The sequence below is a fragment of the Cephus cinctus genome, unplaced genomic scaffold (genome assembly GCF_000341935.2).
Source record: "Cephus cinctus unplaced genomic scaffold, Ccin1 Ccin1_scaffold0238, whole genome shotgun sequence".
Lineage (NCBI taxonomy): Eukaryota > Metazoa > Arthropoda > Insecta > Hymenoptera > Cephidae > Cephus > Cephus cinctus.
The window spans coordinates 206,471-232,721 of NW_014332954.1; the positions used below are offsets into that span (position 1 = coordinate 206,471).

The 26,251-nt window shown below is 40.3% G+C and overlaps 1 protein-coding gene across 6 annotated transcripts in view; it reads left to right on the top strand.

Moving 5' to 3' along the window:
- LOC107265731 (protein trachealess) overlaps window positions 1-22,813 on the top strand; it is a 114,780-nt gene extending 91,967 nt beyond the window's left edge. For 5 of the 6 annotated variants that reach the window (XM_015735482.2, XM_025082976.1, XM_025082977.1 and 2 more), the window contains 10 exons: window positions 2,793-3,031; window positions 12,561-12,637; window positions 12,930-13,019; window positions 14,871-15,063; window positions 15,999-16,120; window positions 16,240-16,433; window positions 16,577-16,683; window positions 17,577-17,724; window positions 19,370-19,494; window positions 20,279-21,606. In XM_015735482.2, the coding sequence (XP_015590968.1) occupies window positions 2,793-3,031; window positions 12,561-12,637; window positions 12,930-13,019; window positions 14,871-15,063; window positions 15,999-16,120; window positions 16,240-16,433; window positions 16,577-16,683; window positions 17,577-17,724; window positions 19,370-19,494; window positions 20,279-21,606 (2,623 nt within the window). Of the gene's footprint in view, window positions 1-2,792; window positions 3,032-12,560; window positions 12,638-12,929; window positions 13,020-14,870; window positions 15,064-15,998; window positions 16,121-16,239; window positions 16,434-16,576; window positions 16,684-17,576; window positions 17,725-19,369; window positions 19,495-20,278 lie in introns of all 6 variants that reach the window. The other variant, XM_015735481.2, reaches the window with a different exon arrangement.
- Window positions 22,814-26,251: the final 3,438 nt, after the last annotated feature.

Below are 26,251 nucleotides of genomic sequence, written 5' to 3' on the forward strand. Positions count from 1 at the left end.
GGGAGAAAGAGAGAGAGAGAGAGAGAGAGAGAGAGAGCCCGAGTATCCTAGGGTTTCCGTGGAGGTGCCACTCCAGGATATTCTCTACAGTACCGACCGAGACGGCAAAAAGGGACGAGAATCGAGAATCCCTTGGGATAAGAGAGAGAGGAGGGTGCGCTCTAGGTTGCTGGCCTCAACAGGGGGATGATCGTGGATGAAAAAGGGGTCATGGGTCCTGGGGCACAAGCCGGCCTGGAATCGTGTAAGGACCCTTCGCCCTTCGCCGCCCAATTTCAACCAATTTTACCGAAAGTTCGGCTTAATTTTATTTTCACGCGTCTGCACGGACCGCCGCCTTCACCACTGGCAAACCTACGTCACGGTAGCCAGAAGGGAAGGTCGGCCAGATCTGCACCCTTGGGAAAAGGTGGAACCGGAGACTCAAAGAAAGCTCGAAAGAAGGAAATAAGGAATGTGGGAAAAGTAGAGAAGGATTCGAGAGGGGGGAGGAAAGACAAGGAGAAAGCATAGAGTCGAAAATACAGTAGACGTAGCCTCTTCTTTTATCTTTGCGCAATCAGCACCGGAAAGTACTGGGGTAGTCTAATCGGCCCTAACTCAACTTCCCCAGAAACTAGCTAGTAAGGTAACCTAGCGAACTGGCACCCAGCTACCACACAGTTACAAACTGGACGTCTTGGACGTGGCGACGTGACTAACTGCAAATAAAAAGGAATAAATACCTACAGAAGAGCTCTTATTTACGGGTACACATGTGCCCTTTCCTTGATACGTTTAAACCTCCCTCCGGTGGGATGGCCTAGGGATTTTTTCAGGCTTTTCTTCTTTTTTAGTAGCCTCGATTTTCGGAGATTTCCACCCCTTAGCCTATAGCAGCACATTGGCCGAGTGTTCGGCTACCCCTAGTCTTGTACAGCGTCCCTAGGGAGTGTTTCAATCGCGGCGTGGAAAAGCCTCTCTGAAAATGTGAAAGAGCCACCAGCTCGCCGATACCTATAGGGATTGCTGATAGCAACCCCCAATTAAATCCTACCTTGACTGTGGGTACCAAGCATCCCTCGAAAAAGTCTCCCCTTTTACTTCTCTCCAGAGAGAGAGAGAGAGAGAGAAAGAGAGAGAGAGAGAGAGAGAGAGGGCACAAAAGGGGGCGAGTCTCGTGATTTGGAAAGAGAGAAGAAAGTAGGAGTATAGTGAATGGAAAGAGTAAGAACTTAAAGCGAAAGAGAGAGAGAGAGAGAGAGAGTACCTTGACTGTGGGTACCAAGCATCCCTCGAAAAAGTCTCCCCTTTTACTTCTCTCCAGAGAGAGAGAGAGAGAGAGAGAAAGAGAGAGAGAGAGAGAGAGAGAGGGCACAAAAGGGGGCGAGTCTCGTGATTTGGAAAGAGAGAAGAAAGTAGGAGTATAGTGAATGGAAAGAGTAAGAACTTAAAGCGATCCATCCCTTGGGAATGAGAAATTTCTCCAAGATTTAACCCCTTGCAATTCTCTAGAATAAGGGCTACTTTCCTCAAGTCCCTTCTACCTACTTAGTATGAGTTTATACACTTTTCAGATGTTACACCGTGACGTAATTCCTCCCTTTATACTAGATCCTTTAACCCTTTTTAAAAAGGATCCCCAAGCATCTTCTTAATCCCTCGACTATTGTTAAGGGCGCGAACCACGATCCGTCGTTTCACAGTCGTTGAGCGTAATAACACGCCAATAAAAAGCCATCTTGTAGCTGCTTCAACCCCTTTACCTTAAATGAACCATTTAATTGCGGTACCTCATTTTTTTCCTCCTGGCTCCATACTAAAATCTTCTAAAGCCGCCAGCCTTCTTACTGGCAGTATCTTCTTCGTTAGTATCATTCCTGATTAGTCCGCCGAGTCTCGTTTCATGGTTGTTTCAGTACGGTGAAAAACTTTTGAGGTAAACAGCCGTCTATGCTAATCAGGCTACTTCTACTGCTGTCTGCAATGTCTGCCCCTGTCGCTACCATTACCACACCGTCTGGCTACCGACTGGCTACCACCACTATTTTTTAGAAGTGTGTAAGTTCGTTAGCCCGTGGCTAACGACCAAGGCAGACGAGTTTTGATTAGTGCGGGTCAGCTGCTAATTGGTTGGCGTTTAAATGCAAAACCGGAAGCCGGTTCCACCCCTTGTGGGCGTGGCACAAACCTCCATTCTAGTCAAATCCGTTTACTACCCTTCGGTAAACACATACCTATACATTGCATAGGTATTCTACTCTGTGCTTTGACTAGACAGACCAAATGCCAGATTCGCTATCGACTATTTCTCCTTGCAGTTTCCAATGAAACTAAAATTCTAGGGAATTGGATTGAACGGACTGTAATATTAATAGAGATTTCATTTTATTTCGTATATAAAATATTATGTAAAAAAAAAACTTTTCTCTGGGTCAATAATAATTTACTGCCGAATACCTTTGTTTAGTTTCAGTTATGCTTGATATTTGTTGGTCAATGAATAGGAATGTTAAGTGACGTCACTACGGCATTGCACAAAAATAATCATCGGCCTCTCTACTCAGATATTCGTGAATGCCTATTCGGTCAGGGGTTTATCTATAAATATATGAGTTTTATCTTTGAAAACTGGGTCTTCAGATAACGGATCAAATTTGGAAAAATTACTAACACAATTATGTAAATTTTATAGTAGTATTGTGTAATCGCTTTCTTGCTATTTGTTGATAGAAACCTAACTACTTCGATTACTTCTTATTGAATTAGATACTTATCATATCTAACTATTGTTTTTCTTTTTGCCCTTACAGTATTCTAGAATTACGGAAAGAAAAGAGTAGGGACGCAGCTAGATCGAGACGTGGGAAAGAGAATTTCGAATTCTACGAACTCGCTAAAATGCTGCCGTTACCAGCAGCCATAACTTCCCAACTGGATAAAGCCTCGATCATAAGGCTGACTATCTCCTACCTCAAGTTACGGGACTTTTCCGGTCATGGTGACCCCCCATGGAGTCGAGACGGTCCACCTCCTAATAAAACAGTAAAAGGTGAGTATTCATAATTAGCACCAATAATTACGCGTTTTCTTCAAATACCATTATAATAAACCATAGTCATTTGAAACAAAATAAAAATCAAGTAACATTTTTATAATATTTTCATAAGTATCCCATTTTTATACCAATTCCGAGGTGCCACCTGCTTATGGTTTGTAATATAAAAATGTCCCTTGGCTGCTATACCAGAATCCGGACAATGACTGTATAGCGATAAAAATTAAAATCTAAATATCAAGAAGACGCGACATTGTGACCACAGTACAGTTTAAAGGAGTTTTAACGAAATTGGAAGAAACGAGATCCACTGGAAGGACTGGTGAGATTCTGTAACACAGAAGCGGGGTTATAAAGAATAGAAAGGTATGCGGAGTCGAAGGGCATAAGGGTGTATAAGGGGTGGATAGGAATGATGACGTAAGGGAGAAAGAGAAGAAGGATTCCCTTGATTGTCCCCGGCACGTACGTCAATCGGACTTCAGGACAAACCGAGTTACCACTCAGATCGACGCTTATTCTTTGCTGGCGGCTGCCTCACGTAACCTGCCCTTTTATATGACATCCTCGAATGCTCAACGAACCACCCGAAGATCCTATCCTGGAAATAAAGGTTACCTGGAGGTAACTACGAGTGTCATAAAAATAACAAGATTAATAAAGTTAAATTACCACCGACGAATTTTGTTTATCGATAAATGACACATGGAGCCATATCGATCTGTATATCATATATTTTGTCTTATTGGATATGCCAGCATTCCAAGAATTCATGTTAATCAATACAAAACGTTCGATTCTATTTGGTTCGATCTGTGATTGGTCGTCGAATAACCTGAAACACGTCACCGAATGGAATCGCAATTGGTTGATGCATTTGGATATGGAGAGGAGAGAGATACAGCTTATGTGTAAGCATGTGTGGAAAGAAGAACGCCAAGAGTCGTAGGGGACGTCGAGTAAAGACAGCTAACGTTAGTGTTCACCTTTGTCCAGTAAGTCGCCACTACGCGCAATACCATGCTAATTTATACGGCTTTCGCAATGGCATTGTTTTCCACATATGTCTCGTACGCGCATTCAAAATCAGACCCTACTTCGCACCGATAACGGAATTAACATGGAAATCGGTACTGAACCTACTTACTATATTCGCTGACCGGTAGCAATAGTGATATATCCGCTAATAATTATCCTAGATACAGTCGATTTATAGTGGGATCATTTGATATAGGAAACTCTTATATGTAATATGTGCGACCCACACTTATATTATGTTTATATAGTTGATTTTGTAAACAACGCGTATTAGTATGGTGATTATAAAAGTCCAATTTGCCTAACTTCAATTACAGATTTATGCCCGTGGCAAAATTTATCCAATCATATTTTGAAGATTCAGTGCTGTCATTAGTATATTGTCACCTTGAAATAGCAATATGAATTATGAATGACTATGAATACCCATCTATAACAAATTATAAGAATAGTTCTATATATTGTACTAGACAATTGTTTCGTCATATTCGTATTCCTGATTAACTGTATAAGCGACAACGGTATTTCGAAATCTTGATAGGATACATAGAAAAATACCGTTATTAAGAATCTGAAATAAAATTGGTCAATCTATAATTTCCATTTAGCTTCCATTCCATGGAAACCACCGCCCATATACGTACGCGTATGGGATTAATTTACATTCATCTAAAGAACAAATTTAGTGGATCGTACATGATAATAGATAGCATCGATCACAGAATAGCTAGGACTTGTTCTCGCTGATTAAAGTGCCGTTCGGTGTCCAATTAAAAAAAAAAGGTATTCGATTTCATCTGGCAATAGGCACCTTCGCTACTGTCTGAGCACAGCCAATCTAACCGCCTTTTCCCACTAGATATTCCCCGGACCAGCTCGTCCATTTAATTTGTTTAAAGGTGCCGCAATTCCTTCTCACTATTTCCATGAAAGAGGCATTAAATTCTCAATTAATTCCAGTACCACTTTCCTCTCCTCTTTCTTTCGATTGAATTTTTTTCATTCCTTCCTTCACCCCCTCATCACCCTCCTACTACCGTCTACTCAGTTACGGAACGTTGGTTCCCTCCCTAGAACATCCCGAGGGAAAAAAGATCAAGCCACAAGAATTTCTTCGTGCTTCTGACGTCTTTCTCGTACGGCCGATTGAGCCCCGTTTATCGCATTATGTTCAGTCATATCTGTCCTTGATGCTTTCTGATGGATCGGCTCGTAGAAGGGTAGTAGAAGGTAGCAACTGGGGCGGTGAGTAGTGGCAATCAAAAAGTCACCAGACCGAGGCGGCTCAATTCGTTCGCGTACTGCTAGCTGGTAGATGTTGCTTCAAGCAATACAAACGCCATATTTACATATAATTGTACATAGAATTACATGTCAGATACATATTTCAAGGTTTCTTAGGGTTGTCTTTTTCGATGGGTAGTCCACCCCTATTGTAATTCTATTACACCCCTGAGTATGAATGTGTTTCCTGTCTCGTCTCTTGTTGTGCGTGAGAGACACATGTTCTCTGGAACCACGCTCCATCCTTTTTTTCAAATCTTTTTTTTCTCTACCAGCCCACAATTGATCGGTAAAGTCGTACAGTCATTCCAGATCAGTTTCAGATACATAGAAACTTTTCTTAAGATTGCAATAGCCACAAAACGATGACTCCTTGAAACCGGACCACACAATATTCCAATACGTATTCGAACTTTTAGGAATTTCATTTAAACCAACCCATCTTTGTTGTAGTTATTTTATACAATAAAGTATATATTCCACACAGTGCCCCTACAATACAATTTTAATTACGAATCCGCTATCTTCGTAAGAGGACAAAGAAAAGAAAGGGTCGGATAAGCATATATCACGTGGTGCGTCTCACCGACTGGAAGTCGCAAACAAGCTAGCGGCAATTGATCCTATCGCAAAACTGGAGTGACCATCCGACCGGCAAGATGCCCGGATACATAGTAATGAAGTATTGTCGACAATAATCGAGCGATGGACTACGCCCGGATGGATACTCTTCTGAAGCTTTCGTAAAGGCCGATACACACAGGGGCGGCGCATACGAGGAATGATTTTTTCGAAAAATGGGGGAAGCTGTGAGATTGATAAAAAAATAGGAGGGTTGTTATGTATGGTTACGTATAGGCATGTGTGTAAGCTATAAGAGAGGCTGTACAATCGAGCATCTGTAGCTGAATTAATATTTACTGAGCAGGTCGCGCATAAAGGCTTACCCACATGTAAATCCAATCACGGTAACTCGGGGCTCTCGGCAGGACCGCCAATGTAACCAAACTAACGAAATCGAGTTAGCTTGCCGAGCGGCTCCTCGTCAAACCGAATCTACTCCGCAATTTCCACCCTCGCTGCGGCACCGCAACCGAACGACGTTTCGAAATTTAACGAAGGAAAGTGCGTTAAGCCTGTCGACGCTGTTATGTTATGTTCAAGAGGGCCCGCTTTGCCGTCGCTCCCTGTTGCTAGCGCCTTTCTAGTTCTGTTTCTATATGTGCTGGTTATTTGGTTAACCTCGTTTTGAGTGTCTTTCTTTGGCATTGATCATATTTATTTTTGTGGTACCTGCGCTTAATATTTATCGCTATGAATGGAAAAAAAAGATATTGTTTAATTTTATTGCTAACAATCTAATAGCCATGAGTAAAGTGGAGGAGCATTTCAAATTTGAATATTTTTTGACGCAGTGGTTGACTCATTTTCGTCATTATAGAAACGGTGTTTTTTTTATTTCTGAAAAACAGAGTATTTTTAATTTTTTCATCCGAAGATTAAAACCATCATAGAAAAAAGTTACAAAGTTACCTTAGAAACGGACATAAAAATGTATCCACATGCTTCCAAAATTACAGTTCAATTATAATTTTAATGAATTATACCTGTATTGATTCACGATCTAGGTATGATTGTAATTGTTCTTTCACTTCGAAATTCTGTAACAGCAAAACTGTAAAAATGGATGCAGATATAACATAACATATATAATAATAGCTAAATGGTAACTTAAGTAAATTTATAGCACATTATCAAAAGATTATAAAAACTGCCATGCCATGCAAGAAAATATAAAATATAATAGAACAGAGTGAAATTACAGGAAATTAACAAAGAATATTTATTATAGAATAATAAATCCTCAAAGATCAATGTTTTTCAAGATATATATACCATATAAATAATATCATTGCAGCGTTTGGATGACAGAATGAAACACACAACTCCCACTTTGTGCTTTACTATAAACAAGTGAACAGTCGGAAGTTACTTATAAATAGCTCTACATTTTAACTTCTTATTTTTCTGTTAATATTACGATAGCCGACAACAGAAATTAAAAATTCTTACAATGTAGTGTGTAACAGTGTTACAAACAGTGTAATGTTCTTACACTGAAATTGATTCCTATAGAAATTAGAATAGACGTAATCAAAAAATTGTCAATACATAATTATGACGGTCTTTAAACTTAAATTATCTTAAAATCGTCTACCTATTCCTGAAACAAAATGCCAGAATTTCATACGTGTAAATGGTATATCAAATCTTAATATTCCTATAGTGAAATCAATAATCAAGTCATTCATTAAATAATATGTATCCACAATAATCGCTCCTTAGCCACTCGGTTATTACCCAATATGATTACGTCATTAAAATTATTTTTACAACACACAATATCTCTAGATATATTTTCTTCCTTATAAAAAGTCGGCCATTTTCTGTCACAAATTTTTTTATTTTTTTTATTAAACAACAAATACTTATCATAACTCAGCGAAGGTTGAGCCATTTTATTTAAAACATCTGCAGCGAATCTCCATTTAAAACATTCAAGTATCCCCGAAAACTCAACAGTTTCATTTTTTTTTCTATTTGATCCCCATAACCTATACCCTTTCTGAACTTTTCAAGATGTCTGCAAACTCCTCCATCCCTTACAACCCCGTGTAGGAATCTGTCTATGGGGATGATTCGTACAGCACTCAAGGATTCGTGCCTTGCGAAGGGATGCCACCGCGATGAGGGGAGTTTAAACCAGTGTTTAACGTAGTTGGCGGCTAGTTAGCGACGGGGGTTGAGAGCGAGGGTTAGTCAAAGTGGTTCTCAGTGTTATGAGAAATGTAAAAGTAGAAAGAAAAAATGAATTGTGCAGATGTCAGTGAATTCGCATTAGTTAGATTTTTTTTTTAAATTTCAAAACTTCTATTAAATTGCAATAAAATTTGTGCAAAAGAATTATTTATAGATGCAAGATAAATTAAACGATGGAAAGATGAGCACGAATATGTTTTAAACTTTTATTACAAATTAAAGATACGATATCATATATGGGAATATGTTTTGATTTTTGGAACGCAGTGAATGATAGAACTCGGCAAAAATTGTATTGCGCATAACACGCTTGTGCTATTCATTTTGTAACAGGCTGAGAATCACTGACGCCCCTCGGCGACTTTGCCGCCTAATGAAATACCGGGGATTAACTAAACACACCTGACTAATTAAGCAGCGCTTAACTAGATCACCGTCACCAATACCCTAATCAACGCCTCGTTAGCATCATCCTATTTGCTTGAGCAAATAACGGAGAAGAATTTTAAATAATGTGCTGAATGATTTGATCATCCAAAGATTTCTATAAGCCCTATCATCTCCTTATCGCCTTACCCGTCTTACTCTTTGACATAAAGCAACGATATGTTTTTAACGACATATCATTCTTAATTTCTACAATATAAAAACTAGGATTATAAGGAATCCAGGAAAGTTTTCCAAAATGAAAAAGGGAAATGAAATACGACTCCCTGTCTGTGGCCGTGTGAAAAAAATACAGAGTCTATAAAAAATAAAAGTCCCACGAAGTCTGGCGCACGTCCCACCCTTACTTGAAGGGTGCCGACAAGAGGTTGGTCGAAGGTGAAAATGGGCTTTCGGGAGTCCCGAGTGCCCGTTTGATGGCCCATCAATGTAAACCAGTGTAAAGTCGACGGGTGGTAAAAGGAGAAGGGAGAAAAGTCTAGAGCGAGCGAGAAAAACATAAGGGACGAAAATATCAAGAGAAGACACCAGCACAGTACTTATAGGAGAGAAGCAGTCTGTACAAGAGGGAAAGAGATGTGCAGATATATAGACAGAGGATAAAAGGGCGCATAAAGAGTAGCAACCGCCCCATGTGACGTCCACAACCCCCCGTGGATTTTTATTCGGGTACGTTTCTACGGGGTTGGTGGAGCATATGCACCGTACCTCGATAGCTTTATGATCCTGGGCGATTAATCTTCCTTGCCGGTATTGGACGGTGCCCGTGGGGATCGCCAATATAACCTTTAACTCTGTATGAGAACAGTTTTCGCGACATTATTCCACGTATTAGCACATTTGTCGGCTTACATATCTACCATAGGATATTATCATACCCATGGTGATCTTTATTGGTGACGATGGATATTCCTATGGGTCAAGATATTAATATCGAGGTCCGATATCCAATATACGGCCTGTCTTAATAATCATCACATATTTAAGGCTGTACGGTACTGGCATATGGTATTAATGACAGTACATGTGTATATGTATGGGAATACAGTTCCTATTTAGGATGTTAACATATAAAATGCTATTGGGTATAACAGTTGTTTATTGATGATGTATGCAAATATTTTATAGGTAGGATACAATTTATTTGTATTTCGATGTCTCCGTATATACATATATATTTTTTATAACGCTATGGTTATAATCTATGAAAATAAGTAAATATGGATTACTCGTGTATGCTATGAAGTACCGTTTAAGAAATATGCTACTTAATATATAGAAACGAACATTTGGATATTGCATTAAGATAGCTATTGTAGAGGTTTATAAAAAGTACATATTTATTATGGAATATATAATTGGGATATTGCAAATCGCACACGGACAGTGTCAGCCGTAAGTACCGATTCGTCTCAATCCCGGTACATAAATTAAAGCTAATCAGTTATTGATCAGTAACTTACACATAATATTCTTATTCGGGAGAGTTTTATTTAGTTTCTTATTGCGATAAAGGCGTAATGCGGTGATGCGCGTAAGATAATATATGGTGCTTGTCACAGTGTAGAATGACACCATATGTTAGAAGAGGATCTAATAAATATAATTCAAAATATTTAAGCGGTTTAAATCTAAAGTCGAATAAATAACTGTAAAGCGAAGGCTCGTATTTCGCGGGCAGTTTGGCACGGGGATCAATTCGCATTACGCTTCTAGAAGAAAAAGATGCTGTATCCCATAGTAAGTAGGTATAGGTAGAAATAGAGGGCTGTTAAGGGGTCATGTCTTTTCTCCTAAATCCATCCCTCGTAGAAGACAGCGGAATTCAGTTCTTTGGGGTTGAACGGCGGTATAGGTGTGACGTCAGGCCATCCCCTGCCACTAACTTCAGCTCCATCTGTACGTCTCGGCAAGATTGGGGGAGGGGGGTAGATGCAACATATGAGGAATATAATGTAATATCACAACCTACCCTCACCCCTATGCGACTCACGGGCCTGGGATTTAATGAAAAATAGCCGAATTTGTTGTCTCTGCCGGTGGTGGCGGCGTCGGCAACTTCGGTGGCGTCGGTGGCCCAAAGTCACCCTCTCTCTTTCTCACGTTCTCTCTTTTTTCACGTTCTATCTTCGCCCACACGTTCTATACCTTTCTACCTACCTACGGTACTAGTACTACTACCGCCCCTACTCACAGGGGTGGATGAAGGTGGATACCTATGGACGACCTCGTACGTGCTCGCCGATTATTTCGACCTCCCTTAGTCCGTTATCTCACGTTGGGAAACCTTCCCATTTGTACGTTCACTCGTGGTAGGTGTCTCCCGTTCGAAACCAGACGTAGTAGACCCACCTACCATTTACTTTTCGTTGTCTTTTCATCTTCTTTTTTTAATTTAATTTCTTCAATTTCTTACGTCTTCTTTACAGCTTATCGTGACTCTTGAAATTTTTAACGCATACTCGTCCAGGAAATACGTCTGACAAGACAAACATTGATAGTGGGATTAAAGTGGCTTATCATGGCATGGCTACCATGTCCTTTTATAATATTGATATCTAGAATCATTTGATTTTTTCATACATTTCACGGAGTATCTTTGTTAATATGGTCTTCCAGTGTTGGATTGATAATAAACGTTATGTTAACTTATTTTGTTAATGTTTGATCTGATATATGGAATAGTGAGGCCATTTCGGTCAATGGTGAATTTTCTGGTAATTCTGGAAATGGATTATATCGATCCTTCCTTAGAATAAAAGGCTCAGATGGCAGGTGGTACAGTGAGAAGTGAGGCGCGGTCCGTTTCTGTTTTTCTATCTATCCAAGGAAAATAAATATCGGTGAGTTATGGCGCGCAGAAAAGCACGTAAAACACGGCTTATATATTTATCAAAATATTGTGATAGCCGCCCGCCGGTTTTGGCCTCAGGGCCTTAAGGGAGGATTTATCGAAGGGCTGCTTTGACCGACGGCACAACCCATGCCGATATAACGAACTGCCTGAACCTTAGGATTCCGTTCTTTCATTTCGCCTCCTTACCTTTCCTTACCTTCCCTTTTGCCAGCCTTTATTTTATCTCGCTTCAACTTATTCTCCTTCATCATTCATCCTCGGCACAGTCATCCGTAACTCAAAAATGTATAAGCGAACTGAAAATAGCGGTTAATTTGAAAAGGGAAAGAGAATCAAGACCCTTTCGCTTTTGCACCTTCCTGTCCAGAATTGATGACCACATCATGATCTGGAATAAATTCTTGAATAAAAGTGAAATCAAGGGAAACAGGAACAAAGACTCGTCAAGGTCCAGTCCGATGGGATTATCCCGTAGGAATGTACATAGAGAATTGTTGACCGAAAATGGGAAAGACCGAGGGTTGGTCGAATTCATGAATCTAATAGAAGGTACATACGAGTGGACACTATATATAAGGAATTGACTATACTGTATCGGTTAAGGGTTGCTGGTTGGCCAGTTGGCCAGTTGGATGATTTAGGTGGTTTAGGTGGTTAGTTGGTTGGCCGGTTCTCATCCCGGCGGACTTAGCAGATTAAGCGGCGCGGATAGCCGAGTTTGATCGAGTCTTCTAAGTCTTTCATTAAGGGAGTCCTGAGCGGACGAGGGTAGCAGGATTATTATTACGAAGGAAGGAACCCGCGTCTTGTTTGCCAAACGAGGGAGAAAAGAAAGCCAAAAGGGGTTCGTATTATATACGTATGGAAGAGTCGTAGCCTCTATGGGTTTTCTATGGTTGACGTCTGATTCATGTGGCTCTAGAATAAACTGAATTCTCTGTATATCAACCCGTAAGTAAGAAAGGTTTGTGAGGGTTTGAATGTTTCTTTAGTGAACTTATACATAGACGACACTGTACTATTGTTTTCCATAGCATCGATATTGATATTTTATGGTGTTTCTTTTATTTGTTTTAGGGGCCAATCGCGTTAGGTCACCGGCATCATTGGCGGTAGATATATTCGAACAGCACCAAGGTACTCATATCCTTCAGGTGAGTATTTGAAGCACTATTTTTCTTTTGGAGGGAAAAAAGTGTTCTTGCTTATATGAATTGCATCTGTCCAGTCTAAAAGGGTATTTGAGAATTCGCGGAGACTCGTTAGATAAATTTAATTTTGAACCACGAACATATCAGTGATTGATCAGTAAATGATAGTACTCAATACATCATTTTCATGAGAAGTACTGATCAGGGCTAACTAGTAACATAGGCACGTATAGCAAAACATAAAAATTTTATATAGTATAAGCCAATGTAAAAATTCGTTAAAAATGTATTTCAGTCGTTGGACGGTTTCGCGATGGCGGTCGCGGCTGATGGACGATTCCTGTACATTTCCGAGACCGTTTCCATCTACCTTGGTCTTTCCCAGGTGAGTTTCTATATGTCATCTAACTGAGTTGTGCCCACCGCCATGGGCAGGTTCACTTGTAGTATATAGTACCTACACATATCCCTTGGTAGATACCAAGAATCCGGAGATACAGAGAAAGACAGAAACAGAACGTGAGTAGTAGAGGTAGGAAAACGACGCAAAGTCGCATAAGACAGCAGTGCATGCTTGCTGAGGGTAGAACCTATAAGCGGACGAGTGGAAGGTGGAGTCTAGAAAGGTGAAGAAGGTGTAGGCGGCTAGGAAAAAGAAGGTGGAGAAGATAAAAGAGAAGGTAGAGAAGGAGGAGGAGGTCAAGGGAGGAAAAGAGAAGAAGGTTGCGCGAGCTGGCGGCCATACTGGCTGGTTGGCAACGGACACGACACAGCCTGGGAGGATGGTGATGATGGTGGTGCTACCGGCGATGGTGGTGCTGCTGGTGCTGGTAACGGTGATGGTGGTGTTGGTGCCACTGCTGCTGGTAGAGGAATACTATGACGAGGAGAAGGAGGAAGCAGAGGAGGATCAGGAAGAGGAGGAGGGCCTAGGTCGCATGCCGCTCACGTAGCCTCTGCACGGCGGCGTGTTCGCCATTCCTAATGCCCCGGGTGAAGGTGGTCGGGGAAGAGGATGGAGCTACCTCCTCTTCCACTGGCAATCAATAGGGTGTTTCGGAGATTCTGGAAACTGGCGGCGTCCTCGTTGCCACAAACATGGCTGCCGTACCTTCCCTGGTTACTACGACATGCCTTCCTATGGATTTGACTAAATCTCCTACGCGTTACTATCCTTTTTATAACTCGTTATCAGTTCTTTGACTATCCTCAATACCATTATCATACATTTTACTCGAAAGAATCCTTACTTGCACTTTTCCCTCAAAGTTTCGTTTACTCCCTGAGACAAAATAACATCGTACAAAGTTTATTGAATTACCAGAAATTTCGGATAAAAGATCAAATATTCTCAGAATTGGTAGCAAATAGGTACTTCAAAGTGACTAATGATCTATAAAGAGTAATAATATAAAATATTTAATATAAAGCAAAATTAGACAAAAAGACAGGTCGTGTCATCTAGAACGAAAGCGCAATCGGTTTCGTTCGATCGTCTGGTTACATCGCCATTGACCGGTAGGCTATCTATAATCGTCGATTACTCATCTGGAATTCTTGATATCGAGTCGACCGAAGACGCCGACGAAGTCTTCGTGGTCGTCGCCAGAGAAATAATTGCATATTCGATGCTCGCACTGGCTTATTGAGTAACGCCCTGCTTCCACGATGTCACGAGGTTCTACTCCTACTCTATTCCTTTCCACGTAAATATAGAGTCTCTATCATCGTCAACCTTCTGTTGCTAGAATATATACGTATCTCTATGTCGCTGTATAGTTTAAGCATAAGCATAAACCATAGAACGACTGTAGCACTATGGAATGAGTGCTCGATGACCGAGCAAGCGGACGTTATAGGCTTGCACGCGTCACCATAGAAAAGCGTCCGTAGAATAAATTAAAGAAGAGTCGAAGTACGTGGTCGAGAAACGTACGTACATACCTAGTCCGTTAACCGACGCACGGCCCCTTTTTGGCTTCTTTAAAAGTAATCTCAGGTGCTCGACACCTTCGTCGAATTGGAAAATATGGGGGTCACGAATTTCTCGAACTCGAATATTTGCATATACGTTTTTAGTCAATATAATATATAATAGATGTGATTACAACTATATGAGATAGTTCAATGATATACAGTCTAAATGGGATACGATAAACTTGATGGATCTGAAGTCTTAGATACACGTAGTTTATGGTACTACTGAGATTTACGAAGTTTTCTATGATTGTTTCAGGTGGAGATGACTGGTTCCAGTGTTTTCGATTACGTGCATCAACAAGATCATGCCGAAGTCGCTGAGCAACTGGGTTTGGGCCTTACTTCCTCTACCGGATCCTCCGGGCCTCATTCTTCTAGTTCAGGACTTGCCTCCCCGAGCAGTGCGGCCTCGGAAGAACATGGATCCTCCTCTACGGCTAACCCAGATGGTAAGCCCGATTCGTTTTATACTTCATTAATCGCTGAATTATAAATCATTAATAATATTATAACGATATACTCATTAAATTATTCGTTCTAAGTGTTACCGCATAATTGTCCTCTGGATATGATACTATACGTATAGCACCACCTGGCATCATCTTCATGCACAGCATTTCTTCGAAAAAATGAATGATCCAGTCAAATTTTTATACGCGCATCTCAGATAGTCCATGAGACTAAAAGAGGAGTATTTGCGCGAAACCATCGATAAGAGTAAGAAAAGAAAAGAAGGAAGCGATCCCAAATAATATTCTAGCGTATCCATCCTCTACCATGAATACCAAGACCAGAACTCACATGAATGGTATGCCAGGACGCCTAACCTGGAATCCGTGACCAGGCCAAGTCTAGAGGGTAAGGAAGAAGGTCGTAGGTATGATCACGTGAGGAGGTTGGTGGACGTGCGTCGGCCGACGCCGACACCGACGTCGGCCGACGGACGTGCCACGTGGCCTGGAACGCTCGTGACGGGGTTGGAAAGAGGGTTAGCTCTCTCGCGCCTTACTACTACCGGTCGCCATTCCGGTTCACGGCCGTCCTACCCTGGCCCGGTCCGACCCGGCCTCACCGAGTTCTGGTGTTGAACGGGGGTCGCATACGTATGCAGCAGCCGCGATTTCCCGATTGTTATTCCGCGACCATCAGCAGCACAACCACAACTTGCAGTAGGACCACCTAGCACGTACCCCATGATGCTACGTAACTTGCCCCCTACGATTTGATATACCCTGACTACATCCCTTATGATACATACAACCATATTCGAATGTATACATTATCATTAGACATAGGACATTGCGTATTTAACGATAAAATTTATATTTATTATCCTGAGAACGAATGTAATTATTTATAATCTTCCCTATTCCTATAATTTCAGTCTCCTCGGTGATGTCACTGACTTCTAGTGGACTTTACAAAGGATTTGATAGGGCGTTTTGCGTCAGGATGAAATCCACTCTTACCAAGAGGGGATGTCACTTCAAGTCCTCTGGCTATCGTGTAAGTTTTTATAAATCTATCTTTTTTCTCAGAATCTAAATTGTTTGCTCATGATAAGCAGTCTCATTAGAGAGTCTGCGGTTACAGTAGACGACTTTTATATCAATATCATCGTTTAGGTCGTTCTACTTCTGTGTCGTCTAAGACCGCAGTACACCTTCAGTCACACAAGAAAATCCGCACCGCCTCTCATGGGAATGGTGGGCTTAGCCATAGCACTTCCACCACCAAGTGTGCACGAGATACGATTAGAAACGGATATGTTCGTCACACGTATAAACTTCGACTTCCGGATAGCCCATTGTGAACCAAAGTGAGTAACAGCCATCGTAAAAAAGATACACGTAATTGAGTTTCAATAACTGACCCAGGATTAACGAATGCATATAAGCATTAATACTCTTCATCAAAACGAGTGCTGTCCTACGTAAATAGTGATTAATTGAAAATTCACAGGGTGTCTGATTTACTCGACTATACGGCAGACGAATTAACAGGGAAGAATCTGTACGCTCTGTGTCACGGTGAAGATGCAAATCGGCTTCGTAAATCGCACGTGGACTGTAAGTACAAATCCTTATTGAGGAACAACGTGTAAAAATATTTCCCCTCCATCGGTCTCACATATCAACCCATATCACCCTCGTATGCCTAAGCGATAATACCACCTCGTAAATTCTCAAATATTTGATATTGTAAACGTTTTTGCTCGTAAACTCCGTATGGCGGGTCATTTCTTTTTTCTTCTCTCTGGGTCCCATTCGAATACTCGCGCGCTCCAACCTATTCCCTCTTCATTTTACTGACTACCTTTCTCCCTCTTTCCCTTTCACTCTCTCCTCTCCCCTTGTGTCCTGTTCTCCTAGCAGGCTTCTCTGTGCACGTGAGTAGCGCACTCACTGACTCAGTTACGCCGCGGATACAAGCAGGATTAGGCATTTGGTATGCAGAGAGCACGTTACGCCGGATGCGGCATCTCCAGCGAGTTGTTACCTCCCGCTCCGAGTTTCCTTTGGCCTGAGACCCTCCAGGATCCTCCATCCCCTTCTGAAGTCACCCCAGCCGTCATCGCTCACCCGTCTACCTATATCTTACCAAATATATAGAGATCATTTTACCTTTGCAAATTTTCTTCCTGACTTCTGAAAAACTTTACGGACTTCTCTTTATATTCGGATAGTCACTCGATACTTAGGTACATAACTTCTTGTATGGATCATTTTATGGTTCTTATCATCCTCGTAGCATGTCAAAAGAACACAAAAAGAGAAACGCATCAGTTAGGGCTTCTAGAATAAAATTTTGAAAACTCTACATGGTATCGTGTAATATTTGTGTATTATCTACCATGCAGTGAGGGTCTAAAGGTCAGAGGATGACTGGCTTAGCTTTTAGATTTTAGATTCTCCGTGCACACTTTTGATTTCGATCAAGATGGATCCTTATCTATTTCCAGTGATCCACAAGGGTCAGGTACTCACGCATTACTACAGAATGATGAATAAAAGCGGTGGCTACACCTGGTTGCAGACATGCGCGACCGTCGTCTGCAACTCGAAAAACGCCGAGGAGCAGAATATTATTTGTGTGAATTATGTGATCAGGTGAGTTTATCAAGCTAAAGAAATAAATGGCGAATAAAGGATCTCACGTGTTTTGCTACGAACGCTGATCGTGCCCACTCATCCATTATGGAAAAGTATCCTTCTATATGGTTATGCTGGATTAATTAAGGAATCTTAACCAGTTGTTACTGCACTTGGTTGTTAATCTGGCAGTTTAATCTTTTTGTCATTCTCAATGGTATATTGAGTGGAACTCTTACCAGTATCCTTTAATGGATCATTGAAGTTGCTTTTAAGAGTGTAATTATATACTGTATATACAAGTGTAATATGTATACTGTTTTGTTACTGACTTAATTTACAACGAGAAAACTCCCATAGGAGGACACTGGTTTTGTTCACACTTTACCAACATGCAGTAAGAGAGAATGTAGACGTACCGTGATTATTTTAACCCCTTCGCAGAGTAACAAAAATCAACTTTCTGTGCCACCAGTGTGCCATGATTTTATTATTTAGGTTTTCGGAGTTTCTCAATTCAAAATTCAAAATGACAGATCTAATATGGTGGATCAAGAGCGGTATTATACAGGGTGCTTCTTAAGCCCCGGACAGGAGACATATCGTTAGATCCGGCGTGTAAAAATAAAAATATTGGCGTCAACAATATTCAAAATTTGTAATTAGTTTATTAATTATTACGGATTAAAGTAAGCCAATCATAAGCGCGTGAGAATTGGTAACTCTTCCTCAGTCTCCTCCCATTAGGGACAGCCAATCATTTATTTCCCCACAAAAAACATTTTGCATTATTCTTTTGTTTATTTCCGTTACTCTTTTGTTTATTTACATTACTATATACGCTTACGTATCCACCGGTCACTGTTCTTGTGGGGAATTAAATGATTGGCTGTCCCCAATGGGAGAAGACTGAGGAAGAGTTACCAGTTCTCACGCGCTTATGATTGGCTTACTTTAATCCGTTATAATTAACAAATTAATTAAAAATTTTGAATATTGTTGACGCCAATATTTTTATTTTTTCACGCCGGATCTAAAGGTATGTGTCCTGTCCGGGGCTTAAGAAACACCCTGTATATACTTTTCTATATTAACATTCTTAAAATTTTTAAGAACGCCATCCGCCGTTTAAAAATTTCAAATGTGTATATGAAATTCGGATTCAGCGACTCCAAAAACCTTAGAATACCCACTTTTATAAAAATCACAATAGTTTAACTCTCTATTTTTTAGTTGCGTGTGTACTCGCATCCGCACTGAAGGGGTTAAAGACAATTTTTTTTTTAATTACATCGTCAGATGCCTGACTCAACATTTTATAACACTTAATGCTGATGCAATAGTTATACATATATTCAATCGATAATATATCTATGTTCAAGTCACAGAATCAGGTTCACGTTCAAGAGATTCATTTACGTTCTCACCGACTATAATGATGCGCTTTAAAACTTTAACGAACTTATAGCAAACCTAGTTTAATACTTAAGTGTCCATTTTCAACTGATTTTCATTATTTTGTATTATAGTATAATTATTTTGGATTAAAATCAAAAGTTCACTATTTCTAATTAATATTTTAACAATATCAATCTATCAGAAGGTCACTTTTCTTTCGGTCAATTACATACATATACTGTAATAGTTTCTATTGCTTTGACAGTGGCAGAGAATACGAGAATCTGATAATGGACTGTTGTCAATTGGAAGATGGTGTTACTGGTGTCAAAAGAGAAGACGCTACTGGTAATGATCCAGAGAATGGATCGCCCGATGCGGACCGAGGAGGTAAATATTGTTTCCTATAGAAAGAAGAAAAAAAAAGATGACGGTGGAAAAAGCGAACGCAAAGCAAAATATTAATTAACATCCAAAAACATAGAAGAGTCACTTAAAAAATTCCGTTCAAGCAAAATTTCATGGTTTCACCGTAATCGACGTACCTGTTTTAGAACTAATCGTGGATAAACATTCTTCATGGGGACGCAGTATCTCGTGGTATTTGTTCCAAAGATCTAAAAGTAGTGACGTATACTCATCATTTCTTTGTATGTAATTATCTTGGATAGTAAGATACATGGCGTGTAAGGTGTACCGTCTTCATGACAATCTTACTAAATATATTAGTCGGTGCGGTTAAAGAGCGTTTCGAAAGAGCGTCGGACTCGGTGGCCGTACGAGGATTCATGTCGTAAATACTAATTATACAAATAAGGATGCTGTATGTACCAACCGCTCGCCTCTTACCAACCCTTCCACATACTCGTTCCCGTAACTGTGCGCAGACTAATCCGTATTTCTGCCTGTAAAAGCGTGGCGACCGTCGTTTCGGGCACCAGAGCGGCATTCCCGCTTGGACACGCTCTCCAACCGTTTCACGAGTAGAGCGGATCGGAGAGTGTTCTCGAGATAGAGTATCGAGTAGATGTAACCAGAAGAAACGAGGAGTAGGGATGATCAGTGATGAGATAGAAAAGTGTGAAAGGAGTTGAGGGTTACTGACTCTGGACAGAAAATACCTGGAAGAGTTAATAACTTTTCTTTAATAGTACTGTTACACTTTTAATTACAGAAGGTCGTAGCAGCGGCGGTCCAACGAATCAGCATCCTGAGAGACCACATCGTTCACCTCCAGAGGATCGTGAAGACACGCCTGGGTCAGAGGGCGAGCCGCGCGGTGGTAGACATCATGAAAATGTAGCCCAATTGCAGCAAGAACCACAATCTGCAAATGTGACGAACGTTAATAGTCTAGCGACCAAGTTGCGTGGACATAAGCGAAAATTTGTCCAGGAAGAGGAGAATAGTTCTGGTGAGGAAGAGGAGGAGGAGGAGGACGATACTCCGCACACAAAGAACGCTGGTGCAAGAGGACATGTTCTGAGTCCCGCATCCTCTAGCCACTCCGTACCATCTGCCGAAGTCAACTTAGGCACGTCGTCAAGTCCAAAAGCTCGCAGAACTGAAACCCAACCTGGTGAAGCACAGGAGTCCGCTGTTCCGGGTACCGGTGCTTCTGTCAAGGACTTAGAACAAGCAATGTCTAAGCATCTACCTGGTGCACAATTAGGCAAGCCGGATTCACCAGCGCTGCACCAACCCACAGACTTCAGTACGGACGCACTATTGAAACAACAGCAGCAACGGAGTACGATACAGTGGATAGGGGCGCATCATCACCTGGGACATTTAAATCCTCAGCAGAGTGCTGGAAGTCCGACAGCGGCACCCCTACCAGCCTCAGCGCTACTGCGCCAATTGTATGCAGCTAATCGCGAAAGCGTCATACGCGCTAATGTACACGGTATAGCTTCTGCCGGTACTCGGACACCTTCGTCCGGTTCCGGCACGACTTATTATGGTGGCGGTGGAGATGCTGCTCAAGCAGGACCTTTACCGACTCCACCAGGCTCCGAAGGTTCTTCTACCTATGGCGAGCACCAGTTTGTTCTATCAGGTCACGCGGGGCCAACTAAAGTGGTTACAAGCAGCGCAGCGGATGCGTTCACCAGTTTAGTCTCATCTTATTCGGCAGCTACGGGTGCATATGGTGTAGATTATCATTCCGCCATGACACCACCAAGTTCAGTATCACCGCGCGACAAACAACAGCAACAGCAGCAACTTCATTCCGCTAGTGTCGTCAGTTCATATGAGAGTTCAGTCTATGGGGAACCTGTATTGAGACACCAGTACGAACCGGCTCAGCCGTTGCCGTTGAAGCCCCAGGTGTATCCAGCTGCAGTGCATCCTAGTGCACTCGATGCTGCCGCAGCGTACGCCTCGGCCGGTCTGGAACAGCCACAGTTCTACCATCATCCGGCAACTGGAGCTGGTTTTCATCTGTACCATCCTACCAATAAGGCCGCGACCAATGGTTGGTACAGCTCGGCCTCCTAGTGGCACGGCCTCAGGACTGCCCGGATGCGGTGTACTTAAATCTTAAGCCACTGGAAACGAACCCAAAGTCCCACACTAAGTGCATATCAAATTGGTCGTGTGACAACTGATAGCATGTCATACGGCCATATTCGAGATTCGGCCCTTCTCAGCCTTCGTGCGTTTTCGTTAAACCTGCTCGTGTCATTAATTAATGTCGTGTTATCCAGGATAATCGCGTCAATTTTGCAAGACGGCAAAAGCTATAGAGAAATAAGTCAAGGAGAAAGGAGCCGGATTCGGAATCTTTCGAGTACCTTGTATAAGAATCGCGATTAGCAATTTTGCAAGGAACAATTATACAAAGAAATAATCTTTCTTCTTTTTTAAAATCTTTTATACGTTTAAGATCGCATAGTTTCAAGGAGAGCCATAATTTATTGATTCGACGTTGTGTCGCGAGCCCGTGAGTTTCCCTTGGTTTCTAACGCGTTCCATTATTTACCCCAACTTTATCTCCTTTGTTATATACATATGTATATTATTCGTTCATCCATCAATTTATTGACCTCGTGTCTTATCTCTGACTTTCCACTTTTAAAAGTGAGATAGGAATGAGAAAATAGGCCAGGAGCGAGTCCCAAAGTCCATGGTGGAATTAATGGGGGCTCGCTACGTCGAATCTAGATATATTTATTCCTTTCTTAGTTATTTATGTTATTGGATTCGATAGATCCAAATTTGTTTTCACTTGTATCTCTAAAGATTCTCAGTTTTTCTTAGCATGCACTCCATTCCATGATCCAGAGCCTGTCCTCCCTTCTTCAGACAGCTTGAGGCACACGTTCGAGTATCATTAATTATTTAAATAATTAATATCTCGTTGCAAAAATTGGATACCATCCTCGTTTCACTTTTATGACAAGATTGCATGGCAAAATTTCACAATCTGACCTTGTTTCTCTGTCTCTTCTTTCGAACTATACCTATGTATACATACGATACAATATATATACGACGTTATGTACATACTCGTGTAGGTATACTTATACATAAAGAGAAGCGCACCTAAGTAATGTTAAAAATATTGATAGTGTGTTTCTGTGCGCATATGAACAATGTGTCCCATGTATCAAGAGCGAGAGGATGTCTTGTATAACGTGTGCAAGATAAAGAAAGGCTGTACGTATAATGAAAGAAAATGAATAAATGAACGGTAGAATGTTAACAAGATCGTACCAATTAGTATGAATGAATTGAACAATATATATATATATATAAGATGTTCGACGCTAGACGCTTGTACAAAATACACGAATGGAGACCATTAGAGAACGTGGAGAACGAACAGTCTCGTAAACCTATAACGAACCAAGTATAACAAAATAATTATGCAAGCTATTGATATTTAGAAGAAAAGTGTTATAGTTCTCTTCACCGAATGCAACGGCGAATCAATTCGAATGATTTACATCATTTGAACGATTGGTGTAGTTAAAATGATCCGTAGGAGTGCGACTGCTCGGTTCGTCTTCACTAATTTGTATATGTATATATATAAATATATTAGAGGGAAGATACCAAAAGAAAATTTTAATGGTATTACGCGTACGAGGATTCTGACCTAAGAACCGCGACGAGGACTAATCTCGACTAAATATAAAAATAACACATGACAGGATATGCACATGCATATTTATGTATATCGTAATATATAGAACATATACGCATACATGAGATATAGTTGCAACGACTTAATCTAAGCTCCAGTGCAATAATAATTTTTCCGCGGTTTGCAATTATTGAACGGCAATACGTGACGGCTGTAGAATTTTTTGTTCTTATTTAATACAGAGAATCATTATAAAAAAATATTTGTCGAACATACATTGAGACATAAAGGAGCTGAGGAAATGGCATGAAATATCAATAATTTACAGTCTTTGCAATGAGTGGTTCAACGTGTGAAAATGGCGCATCGTCGAAAAGGAGATATTCCAGAGTTTTTTAATTTGAAAAAATGTATTTTTTGAACGGCAGTAATAAAATTAGATTTTCCCCCCAAAAAAATGTTGCTGACGTCCCTTTTGCTGAGCTTTATTTTCATTTCGAAAAATTTATCCGTTACAGCTCTATACGCGTTATAATAGGTAAATGTTTGTCGTTACTGTGCTACATTGGAACAGATGTATAGAGATAAATAAATATATTTTATATGTGTGTATATACAGGGTGTTCGTTATGAAACGCACTGTAGTAACACTGTTGCATTCCTTGTCAATTTCTAAAGAATACGTGTATTTTCATTTTTTATTTCATATATCAAAATTTCGGTATAATCAAGGTTGAAGTTGCAGTAGCGCGACCGATCAGAACGCGTTTAAACGGAGCGTAAATGACGTCGCCAGTCAGCCCACGAGGCCTGCTTACACTAGGCCAATAATACTAAGAGTATCGTCTCTTGTATCTTACTCAATTACATGCAGATAAACAGGAACACTACGACGATACTCTTAGTGTTATTGGCCTAGTGTAAGCAGGTCTTGCGGGCTGACCCGCGACGTCATCTACGCTCCGTTTAAACGCGCTCTGATTGGTCGCATTACTGCAACTTCAACCTTGATTATCTCGAAATTTTGATATACGAAATAAAAAATGAAAATACAGATATTCCTTAGAACTTGACAACGAATGCAACGATGTTATTACAGTGCGTTTCATAACGAACACCCTGTATATTTATAATCATTTACCGTGCACCAGTAATTAGTTACGTCAGCAATATGGTCTTTTAAAATGCGCTGTGTGATACGATAACAGTGTTTGGGAGAAAAAAATATGAAAAAATGAGAGTAAAAAGTGAATTAAATGTACGTATTATGTTATTATTATTATTATTGCTATTATTATAACATTATTTTATTATTATTATTATTATTATTATTATTATTAGAGTGAGCAAATTGCAAGAGAAAAAGAGAGAATTATTAAGAGTAAGCCGCAGTAAGAGTGAATGAATGAATGAGTAATTGACTGAACAATGAATAAATGAGTAACAGAGTGAGAAAAATAGATTGTGAATTTGATGGCTTTTCACCGCCTTACGTTTTTGTACTTTAAGGCAAATTGAACTGCGTTACACGCGATCCAAATGTCAACACTTATCTGTACAGTTTTAATATGCCGATGTTAATTATAAATATTATACAGTGCCGTCAGAATAAAGCCACCCAGTGCAATAGACACACCGTAGCATTCGACTGCGTTCGGATATATGTTAATGTATAAGGCAGAGATAGAAAGAGAGAGAGGGAGAGAGAGAGGGGGGGAGCGAGAGAACATTGCCAGTCCTTTCCTGTTTGCATTATTGTTAATTCAGTTGTTTCTGCTATTACATTTCACTTCATTTTGTGAACTCTCGTTCTCTGATGTTTCGCATGCCGCTAGTTGTGAAATAGCGATTTTTTTTTATTGGAAAAGAAACGCAAAATCACTGAGAAAAGAGAACCTGATGTAACTATATTATTTTTATTATTGTTACTTTCGCGAAATCCTCTTTAACCATGGACACGTTGTTTCTCATTGTTATTGCGTCAAATAGCGGTACACAATCAGTCTCCATCTATACATAATAATTTCTTTGTCAATTTGTATGAGGTACCAGATGATTATACTTACCTAGCTCTCTCTGTACTGGTACTTTGGGATATACAGCCTTTCTTATTTGTTTTATATAATGCATAAATGAAATTGACTCAATACATGGTTTTCATATAATTCTTCACTCATAATTATACAACCTGGTACACACATATCCTCGTGACTATTTTTCGGCGATTCCGTATTCAACTAAATAAAATACTCTAGAAATTCGAAATCGAGATTAGCCCTATAGTATAAACTTGAAGACTTTTTTCAACATTGACTATATTTCCATCGGTGTCAAGTTGCAAAATGAAATACGTGTGTTGTATATTTATATATCAGTAAACTATACGAATACGTTCAAAGTATTTCAAGGGTCGCTGTTATTTTAACGAATCCCTAAAAGCACGATTGCCATTTGCCCAAAACGTTGCTCGTCCGAATCATTATTCGGCTAATTCCATAATCTGCCGCTTGGACGAATGGAATGTGTTCCTTAGTAGATGAACGTTATGTTTGGAATATTGAATATTCGGGCGAATAACGTTTCGGATATAAAATGATTCGAACATATCCACTTCGACAAAAAAAATGACAGCGACCAGCGAATAAGAAACTTATCCAATGGGGAACTGGACTGTGATAGGAATTCAAAAACTGTCTAACAAGGAAACCCCCCCAAACCCGACCCCACCGATTTCAATAATTTTTTGATATGTTGTAGTACTCGACAAAATAAGAGACACGTATTTTTTTTCTGTGCTGACATCCACTTTAAAGGGGAGAAACAGACCCCTGAAATTCACCCCCGAAAATCGTTTTTTTTATCATATCTCGACTTCTAATCAATATTTTTTAATAAAACCAAGTGGAAAATATTTTTCATAAGAAGTCGAAGATATGAGGTGTGTTTATGACCCAATTCTTTATTTTTTTGAGCCCATACCCCGGTTTTTATGCAGAAAAAAGCATAAAAAATATAGTTTTTTCAAAATATAAAATAAGGGTTGCAACCCCTTGG